The sequence below is a fragment of the Phoca vitulina genome, unplaced genomic scaffold (genome assembly GCF_004348235.1).
Source record: "Phoca vitulina isolate PV1807 unplaced genomic scaffold, GSC_HSeal_1.0 scaffold12, whole genome shotgun sequence".
In the NCBI taxonomy this organism is placed as follows: domain Eukaryota; kingdom Metazoa; phylum Chordata; class Mammalia; order Carnivora; family Phocidae; genus Phoca; species Phoca vitulina.
The window spans coordinates 21,708,877-21,719,283 of record NW_022589715.1 but is presented as its reverse complement, the minus strand read 5'-3'; the positions used below and the strand labels follow the sequence as shown (position 1 = coordinate 21,719,283).

At 36.1% G+C, this 10,407-nt stretch overlaps 1 protein-coding gene across 9 annotated transcripts in view; it reads right to left on the bottom strand.

The window, feature by feature from the left end:
* Window positions 1–10,407, bottom strand: part of GCFC2 (GC-rich sequence DNA-binding factor 2) — a 49,298-nt gene that overhangs the window by 27,229 nt on the left and 11,662 nt on the right. For 7 of the 9 annotated variants that reach the window (XR_004300289.1, XM_032410593.1, XM_032410594.1 and 4 more), the window contains 2 exons: window positions 7,273–7,388; window positions 1,337–1,523 (listed from right to left, as the gene is read on the bottom strand). Coding sequence is in view for 8 of the 9 variants with exons in the window: in XM_032410593.1 (XP_032266484.1) it covers window positions 1,337–1,523; window positions 7,273–7,388 (303 nt within the window). In the remaining variant the exon portion in view is untranslated. Of the gene's footprint in view, window positions 1–1,336; window positions 1,524–7,272; window positions 7,389–10,407 lie in introns of those variants that run through there. The other 2 variants (XM_032410599.1, XM_032410600.1) reach the window with 2 other exon arrangements.

The window sequence follows — 10,407 nt, the reverse complement described above, 5'->3', positions numbered from 1 at the left end:
GTGGGAAGCCTGCTTCTCCCTCTGCCCCTCCCCCCTGCTTGTGTTCCCTCTCTCGCTGTGTCTCTCTCTGTCAAATAAATAAATAAAATCTTTAAAAAAAAAAAAAAAAAATGATTTCATCTACTTAAAAAGAAAAAAATGTCAACTCAAGACCCTAATGTAAGGACTTAGTATGTATAAAACAAAAACAGAAATTATAAAGGGAAAGAATGATTCACAGATTTGATTAACACAAAAATTTCAAAACATCAGGATGTCAAAAAAACCACTGCAAATCAAAAGACGAACCGAAGTTTATCTACATCAAGTAGGATAAAATATTTAAAAATTTTAAGCAGTAAGAAATTTTCACCATATAAGGAAAAAAAGAAAGGAAAAAGAAAAATCCCCACTATGAACTAAAAAGATAACAGGGCAAAGAAGACAATTCGCAAGAAAAAAGACTACATGTGTTAATAAAACAAAGGGTTGTTTCAGATCAAAATAAATATGTAAAATGAAATCAGAAAGGAAGACAAACCATGAGAGACTCTTAACCATAGGAAAAAAACTGAGGGTTGCTGAAGGGGGTGGGGGATGGGGGGTAACTGGCTGATGGACATTAAGGAAGGCATGTGATGTAATGAGCACTGGGTATAAGACTGATGAATCACTGAACTCTACCTCTGAAACTAATAATACACTATATGTTAATTGAATTTAAATTTTAAAAAAGGAAAAAAAATGAGAAAAAAACAATATGTAAAAACAAAAACCATTTTTTAAATGAAATAAGCTAAAAAAAAAAGCAATACAATCCTTCTGGTGAATAATTAAACAATGTTTCATAAGTCTTAAAGATATTTAGACACTGACTTAACAATTCCCCTTCTAGGAATTTTTTTTTTTTTTTTTAAAGATTTTATTTATTTATTTGACAGAGAGAGAGAGAGCGCGTGCCACAAGCAGGGGGGGCGGCAGGCAGAGGCAAAGGGAGAAGCAGGCTCCCCGCAGAGCAGGGAGCCTGATGTGGGGCTCGGTCCCAGGACCCTGGGATCACGACCCAAGCCGAAGGCAGTTGCTTAACCAACTGAGCCACCCAGGTGCCCTCTAGGAATTTTTCTTAAATGGATGGAATTTTAACATAAAAATTTATATACAAAACTTTGTAATACCAAAATAATTGCAAAAAACCTAACTGTCCAACATTAAGGGGGTACCTAATGTTGCAGTATGTCAAAAATGTATAAGAAAACCCTAGAGGAAAGTATTTAGTTGTAGGATTTACTTTTAAGAAATCTCATGGTAAGGGGATTTCTTTATAAAAAAGGAAATACTGTGTTTATAACCATGTTACCTTTTCATTAAGACAGTCAATTAAATTTTCCACATAAATTTTCATGCTTTTATAGAATTTAAAATTTAGAGCTTGATTTGATGAATTCTCTAGGTTCTGGATGGTACTCTTTGAACTCTTGACATCTTGTATATATTTTTCATATTCCCTCAGGTGTGAGCGGTGAGTATCCTGTAGCAATGTTAATCTATAAATAAACAAAATAAAGAAAAATGAAAACTAAAAACTGCTTTGTTTTTCCAACTTTTATTTCTACTACAGTAAATAGCAGTCTAATGAAATTTTTTCAAAGCTACCTTACAGAGACCACCAAGGAAACTGACAATCCTATAAACCTGGGTTTATGAGACTTGCTGTGCAAAGGGGAGCGCCACAATGAAAAGAGGTCTCAAAGGAAAAAGTAGGAGAGGACACTTACAGGTTTTTAGGTTGTTGAGCTAATCAGAAGGTAATTTTAGAAAGTTAGTAAGTGTGGATTGATCAGAATTGGTTTCTAGAACAATCCTAGGTCTTATATTTGAAATTTGGGAATCCATCTGGAGTTACTGTTAGATCAGTCTGTGGTCTTTCTTGGAATATTTGAATAAGCTGGTATTAAAACCATCTGAGCATGTTATGATTTGGTATAATCTGTTCTGTGACTCAATGGTTTTATCTGTCATTAGAATTCGATGTTCTTTGAGGCATATTTCATTTCCTGTTTTTGCTGTAGCCCCCATACGCTTCTCTATTGATAAGACAGCCTTTTTTTTCAACCCTTATGAATATCACATATATCAACTGATGTAACATGAAAAAAAAGTGTCAAATATAATTCAATGTTTGTTTATTTTTTAAAATTCAGTTCTCTCTCCATACACCTGCCAGTAGAGGAGTAAGAAACCTATTTCTTTAAAAATATCTGGAAGGTATTTTCCACTAATATTCGACACTGTGAGTACATTATATTTAGAGGATTAACTACAAATGAAATAACAAGTTTGTAGTACGTGGTCTTGAACTGAACTTTTTTTCAAAAATTCAACTCCTCCAGCTAACGTGTTGTACACTGAAAAGTCATTAGTAAGTACTTGCTTAAACCAAATGTCATCTATCAAAGTTTCCCTGGAACACTGACATTTGTCTTTCAAAGTTTTTCCTTGCTTTATGTAAAGAATGGAGACAGTTAAGAAATAAGACAATAATGGACAGAAAACATTATGAATAAAATGCCTGAATTGACTGGAATATTATTGGCTATAGCAATAAGCTCATAAATATGTATTACATGAAAAAAGCAAGGTAAGACCAGGGTATACAGTGTGCTTCATTTTTGTATAAAAAAATGGGGCAATACATAAGTATATATGTGCTTGTATAGATATACAGACTACTTCTGGAATGGAACATAGGAAACTGGGAGGAGTGGTTTCCTCTGGGTAAGGTGACTTCCTTTTCTCTGCATATCTTTTTGTATTGTTTGATTCTGTCTTTAGTATTTGGACCATGAAAACATATTTTCTTTTTAAAATAAAAAACCCAGTTAATAAAAAAATAAAATAGGGGCAGCTCAGTCAGTTGGGCATCTCTTAATTTTGGCTCACGTCATGATCTCAGGGTCATGGGATCAAACCTTGCATCAGGTTCCATGCTCAGCATAGAGTCTGCTTGGGATTCTCTCTCTCCCTCTGCCCCTCCCCTTGCTCTTATGCCTTCTCTCTCTCAAAGAAATAAAATCTTAAAAAAAAAAAAATACACTAAAGTTGAAAATAAAACCTATCCAGATAAAGTGAAATGCTAATCTCTATCAGTGGTCTGCTACCTTTTTCCTATTCTATAATTCATGCAACACAACTGTCTTCAACACAATTTCAAAAAAGCCAAAAAAACAAAACCCCCCAAGTCCTGAGTTATATGCAATTTTTGATACAATAAGTATAATTCTAGCTCTTTTCTTCCAATTAAGGAAGGACTATCAGAAGGAGAGTAAATAATAGTGAGGTTATTACAAAAATAGTCTTGAATCAAGGCAATCATCATCATTTAATATCACTACTGAAAAACAATGACCTACAACACAGCTTGGCAAACTTTTCCTATAAAGGTCAAGATAGTCAGTATTTTAGGGTTTGGAGTTACATGGTTGCTACTGCTACTACTCAATTCTGTGATGTAGCACTAAAACAGCCAAAGACAATACATAAATGCCTAAGTATGGCTGTGTGCCAATAAAACTTTATTTACAAAAATAGGCAGTGGGTTGGCAGTTTGCTAACTCCCCATAATATAGATAGCCTAAAACTAAAACTAGTACATCTAAAAATTTTTACATTTCACTATACAATGCTATAAAATGTCCTTTTCTATGTCAAACCATTTAAATCAGCAACTATGACCAATATCTCTTAACTGCAATATGATTACGGAATGAACCTACTTTAAAGCTGATTTATACAAAAGATACGGGGGAAGAAAATTTGGAACCTATTACTGTGTATTAGAAAAAAAAATTCCTAAGTATTAAAAAAAAAAAAGCAATGAAAATGTTCTTTATGAACATCATCATTCCATTGTGTTTGGAAAAGATACTTGGTGTGACTTCAATCTTACATATGTTTAGACTTTTCTGTTACCTCACATTTGATCCTTCTTGAAGAGTATTCCATGTGTGCTTGAAAAGAATGTACATTCTGCTGCTGTTGGGTGGAATGTTCTATATGTCTGGTTAGGTCCATTTTGTTCAAGATCACGGTTTCCTCATTGATTTTGTTTGGATGTTCTATCCATTATAGAAAGCGGAATACTGAAGTCTTGTACTATTATTGTATTGCTATTTCTCTCTTCAGCTGTCGATATTTGCTTTATATAGGTGCTATAATGTTAGATGCAAATTTATACTTGTTTACGGCTATAATTCCTGATAAACTGATCTCTTTATATACCATAGTGTCATTCTCTGTCTCTTGTAATAGTTCTTAACTATGCCACTACTGCTCTTTAGTTTACTATTTGCATGGAATATATTTTTCAATCCTTTCACTTTCAGTCTATATGTATCCTTAAATCTAAATGAGTCTCTTGCAGACAGCATGTAGCCGGATCTTAAATTTTTATCCATTCAGCTGTTCTATGTCTTTTGATTGTACAGTTTAATCTTTTTATATTTAAAGTAATATTAATACAGAAGGACTTGCTATTGCCATTTTGTAAATTGTTTTCTGGCTTGTAGTCACTTCTGCCTTTTATTCTCTTGCTACCTTAGTGTTTTGTTGATTCTTTATAGGGACATGCCCTCAGTCTTTTCTCATTTTCTTTTGTGTATCTTCCATAGGTTCTGTGCATGTGTGTGTGTGTGTGTGTGTGTGTGTGTGTGTACAGCATAGGGATTACAAAAAACATCTTACAGTTCTAATCTATTCTGAGCTGGTAACAACTTCAATCACATACAAAAAACTGTACTTATTCCTTCATATGTCCTCCATTTTTTTATTGATGTCACAAATTACATTTAAAAATTTTGTATTCAGTAACAGTGTTACAGTTTTTTGTATGTGTTTATTTTTTAAATTCTATACCTGAACTAAAAGTGATTTTCACATCACCCTTACAGTAGTACATGAGTATCTATTTGTCTACATATGTATGTTTACCAGACAGCTTTATATTTTGTTTTCATATGCTTCATGTTATCGGCTGGCTTCCTTTCAACTTGAAGGACTTTTTTTTTTTTTTAAAGATTTTATTTATTTATTTGAGAGAGAGAATGAGGTAGAGAGAGCATGAGAGCGGGGAGGGTCAGAGGGAGAAGCAGACTCCCTACTGAGCAGGGAGCCCGATGCGGGACTCGATCCCGGGACTCCAGGATGACGACCTGAGCCGAAGGCAGTCGCTTAACCAATTGAGCCACCCAGGTGCCCCTTGAGGGACTTTTAATAGCAATTTTTGTCAGGCAGGTTAATGGTAATGAACACCCTCAGCTTTTATTTATCTGAGGTCTTTATTTCTCCTTCATTTTTTGAAAGACAATTTTATTGGTTATAAGTCTTGGCTGGGAGTTTCTTTCAGCACTTTGTATATACCATCCTACTCCTTCTGGTCTATAATGTTTCTGTTGAGAAATCTAATAATCTTACGAGGCTCCCTAGTATCTGATGAGGTGCTTTGTCTCGTTGCTTTCAAAATTCTCTTTCTGCCTTTTGGAAGTTCATGTGTCTCAGTGTGAGCTTCTCTGGGTTCAATCTTCTTGTAATCTTTTATGCTTGAAAGTGGATGTCCACTTCCTTCCTCAGATTGGTAAATTTTTGGCCATGATATTTTCAGATTAAGCTCCCTGCCCCACTCTCTTCTCCGACTTGGATTTCCATTAATGTATACGTTGTTCTGCTTGATGTATCCTGTAAGTCCCTTAGGCTTTCTTCACTTTTCTTCATTTTTTCCTTTTTGTTCCTCTGACTTGATAATTTCAAATGACCAGTCTTTGAGGTCACTGCTTCTTTCTTCTGCTTGATATCAAATAGGTTGCTGATCTCCTCTAGTGAAGTTTTCTGGTCACTTACTGTATTGCTGAGCTCCAGAATCTCTGGTTCTTTTTTATAGTTTCTCTTTGTTGATATTTTCACTTTGTTTATGTATTGTTTCCCTGATTTTGTTTAGTTGTGTGTGTTCTCTTGTAGCACTTTCAGCTTCTATCAGATTATTCTGAATTGTTTTTCAAGTAATTCATAGATATGTTTCTTTAAGGTTGGTTCTGGAGATTTATTTTGCTCCTTTGGTTGGGCCAGGTTTTCCTGTTTATGTCTCCTGTTATTTTTTGTTGTTGTCTTATGCATTTGAAAATGCACTTAAGGGAAATAGTTTCATACGGGGAAGGAACATCACCAGCCAGCCTGTCTAGAGACCTGGGGGGCAAGGGGAGGTCTCCTCAAATCTTTCATGGGGGATGTATCTTCTTTGGGCTTCTATATGAAATTTCCCTATTAGAGAGGGTGTTTCTTTTTTAAGGCATTCATAGTCTCTTGCTCCCTCTGCTGTTTGTCTGCAGTATGGCAGGCTTTCTGGCTCTGCAACAACTGAGCTTTTTGTGGTCCCCAGTAAACCAAGGTATGACAGTTCCCCATTACAGCTCTGAGACAGACGAGGTAGAAACAGTCCCTCAAAAAGCCAAAAGCCAAACAGGCAGTCCCTCAAAAAGCCAAAAGCCAAACAGGCAGTCCCTCCAAAAGCCAAAACGTTGGAGGTCTGTTCCACTCTTCTTTTTTCCCTCTCAGTGGAGAAGCTGTGAGTTGGGCTTTTTCTCTCTCACAAGCAGTGCAGGCTTTCAAGAGTGGTTGATGCAGATGAAATGAAATGGCTTTCGTGACAGACATTAAGGAGGGCATGTGATGTAATGAGCACTAGGTATTATATAAGACTGATGAATCACTGACCTCTACCTCTGAGATTAATACATTATATGTTAATTGAATTTAAATTGAAAAAAAAGAAATGAAATGGATTCTTACCCATTTCAGTGTGGCTATTCTTGGCTTTGAGCTAACTGGTTTCTGGAATTCTCAAAAAGGCTTTTTAGACTGTATATTAAGTTGGTATCTCTAAGGGGAAATGAAGTCTGGGGCTTCCTACTATGTCATCTTCCTGACATCACTCCCAACTTACTATTTTTTAAAAATTAAAGGCTATTTAACAATGCAGATGAAGGCTTATAAAAATACTAAGAAAAAAGGCAGAATTTGATATTTATTGATTTTAACCATGTAGCATGTATCTATTATAAAGACTAAAAAGACACATACAGAAAAGAAAATCAGTTGTGCTAGTGTGGTAACAAAGGTGGTGCTATTTTTTTTCCTACAAATCTGTTTAATACTAATATTTATACTTAATTAAGAAGAACACAGTGCTTTTTTTCACTATTAAATGTCTAGGACAAATGTATTTTAAAATCAGTATTTACTTACCTAGTATTTAATTGCTTCTTTATAATTTCTAAATTTACTGGTGGTAATGAAATCGAAGTATCAAACTTCTTTACTGTTTGAGGTTCACTGCTGTAGGAAAGATCTAGGCCTGGTCCCTAAAAATATGAAAATTTGTATTGTTTTAAAAGACTCATTAATCTTATAAAGATGAATAACATGAAAGCAGACTGGGTATTCCAATGTCTCACCAGCTCAAAATTCCGTGCCTTTGACGTTTTTTATAGTTACAATAAAATGTTTTTATAATTCTTAGTTTTAAGATACAGAACTTTAGGGGCACCTGGGTGGCTCAGTCAGTTAAGCGTCCGACTCTTGATTTCAGCACAGGTCATGAGGACTGAGCCCTGCGTTGGGCCGCTGGGCTCAGGGCAGTGTCTGCTTACGATTCTCTCCCTCTGCCCTACTGCCCCACACTACCCCCCACCTCCTGCTCACACTCTCTCAAAAATAAAAAAATAAACAACAAAATAAAAAATATATATAACTTTTGCATGCAAGAGGCAAATTACAAAATCTTACTTTTCACAAAAGCTTGCTTCTCAGTGTTTTTAAAGCTAGTTTTGTTTATGACCTAATGTACTCTCAGAAGATTATGTTTTCCATGATAGGAGTATCCACCTAACTCCTCTAGTCAAAGAAAAGTAAATGGAAGTCTTTTGGAGGGTTTCGGGATAAAGCTTTTAGTTCTGTTTAAGCTACTGTTGTTATTTGGGTTATCTATTACTAGTCGAGGACCATGTTCTAGTTAGTACACCTTACAACATTTCGTATTACTATCCTCTGACTAATCATAGCTTATCACCATCATACTTAGCATGTTGAAAGAGTTCTAAGAGCGTGTTTTAGACAAGGATATGCAAAGAAGTGGACCAGATATTAAGCCAAATCACTGGCTTAACTGTCCTTGTGTTTACCACAAGGCATCATTTCTCATGCTAATTCTTAACCAATCCTCTCATCCGGCTCTAATCACTCCTGCAAATCCTCAAATTAGTCAGATTATTTCACATCTTATGTCTTTACATCCTGATATATTGTCTCAAATCCCTTACATTATAAACATCTTTCAAAGACCCATCCAAATATGATCGACTTTTGTAGAGGCTTTTCCAAATCTCCCTATCACCTACAAAACTGACCACTCCCTTGCTCCTATATGCTATCTCAGGACCCGGTATAGGTTCTGTCAAAGAATCTGTAAGATTTCACTACAATTACTTTGTTTAGCTGTCTCTCCCATATAAAGACTGTACATTCTAGTGTCTATCATTATTAAGTGGTGTAGGGGCTGAATGGCGACCCCAAAAAGTAAGTCCATGTCCTAATCTCCCAAACCTGTGAATATTTACGTGGCCAAAGATGTGATTAAGGATTTGGAGAGAAGGAGCTTATCCTGGATTATCCAGATGAGTCCTAAATGCAATACATATATCCTCATAAGAGAGGTAGAGGGAGTTTTGGGGCGCAAAAAAGGTGATGCGAATATCGAGCAGAGAGAGAGGTGGCTACATCCCAACAGCTACCACAAGCTGGAAGAGTCAAGGAACAGATTATCCTCTAGAGCTTTTGGAAGGAATGCAGACTTACTAACACCTGGATTTTCGACTTCTGACCTCCAGAAATGTGAGAAAATAAATTTTTTTTTTTAAGATTTTATTTGAGAGAGAGAGAGAGAGAGAGAGACAGCAAGAGCGGGAACACAAGCAGGGGGAGTGGAAGAGGGAGAAGCAGGCTTCCCATTGAGCAAGGAGCCCGATGCGGGGCTTGATCCCAGGACTCTGGGATCATGACCTGAGCTGAAGGCAGATGCTTAACGACTGAGCCACCCAGGTGCCCCTAAATTTCTGTTGTTTTAAGCCACAACGTTTGTGGTTATTTGTTACAATAGTCACAGGAAACTAACACAGTAGCATGTGGTAGATCTTCAATAAAGGACCCTGTAAATATACTCACAGTTAATAATAAAAAATGCAAATCAAATAGCTTGAGATTCCATTTTCTGGTGCAACTAATCTTGCATCTAAGCTGGCAAGACTGTAATGAAACATTCCCATAATATCAATGGCATTACAGATTGTTCTAAATTTTCTTTAGAAAGCAATAGGGAAAAGTGTAGTAAATGCCATAAAAATGTCCTTTATTGGTTAACACCACACTTGGCCACTATCCTAAGATAACATACATCTGAACAAAAGAAAGAAAAGAAAAAAAGGCAAGCAAATATTTACCAATTCTTATTATTTCTTTTAAAGTTTTAAGTAATCTCCACAACCAACGTGGGGCTCAAACTCACAACCTTGAGATCAAGAGTCATATGCTCTACTGACTGTGCCAGCCAGGTGCCCCTTCTATTTCTTTTTTCTTTTTTTTTTTTTTTTAAAGATTTTATTTATTTATTTGAGAGACAGAATGAGAGAGAGAGAGCACATGAGGGGGGGGAGGGTCAGAGGGAGAAGCAGACTCCCCGCTGAGCAGGGAGCCCGACGCGGGACTAGATCCCGGGACTTCAGGATCATGACGCGAGCCGAAGGCAGTCGCTTAACCAACTGAGCCACCCAGGCGCCCCTATTTCTTATTAATAATAGAAAAAAAGGGGTGCCTGGGTGGCTCAGTCGTTAAGCGTCTGCCTTCAGCTCCGGTCATGATCCCAGGGTCCTGGGATCGAGCCCCGCATCGGGCTCCCTGCTCGGAGGGAAGCCTACTTCTCCCTCTCCCACTCCCCCTGCTTGTGTTCCCTCTCTCGCTGTCTCTCTGTCAAATAAATAAATAAAATCTTAAAAAAAAAAAAAAATAGAAAAAAAGATTCAGATTGTTAATAACTTAAAATGTTTGCCAAAAGGAAGAATGGCTAAAAAATTATAATTCACTGACTCTAATAAATATTATGCAATTTAAAAAATTAGTTATTATGATAACTATCTATAGAAATAGGGGAAAATATTTATAACAGGTCAAGCAAAAAAACCCAGAATTTGAAACTGCATGCATACTGTAGTTCCCAAACTACGTGCCAAGGCATCCTGGTGAACTCAAAGGAGTGCTATAAAATATTTTAAATATACATTTTAAATATAGATATTTTAAATATTTTAGGGGAATACATATTCATTTATT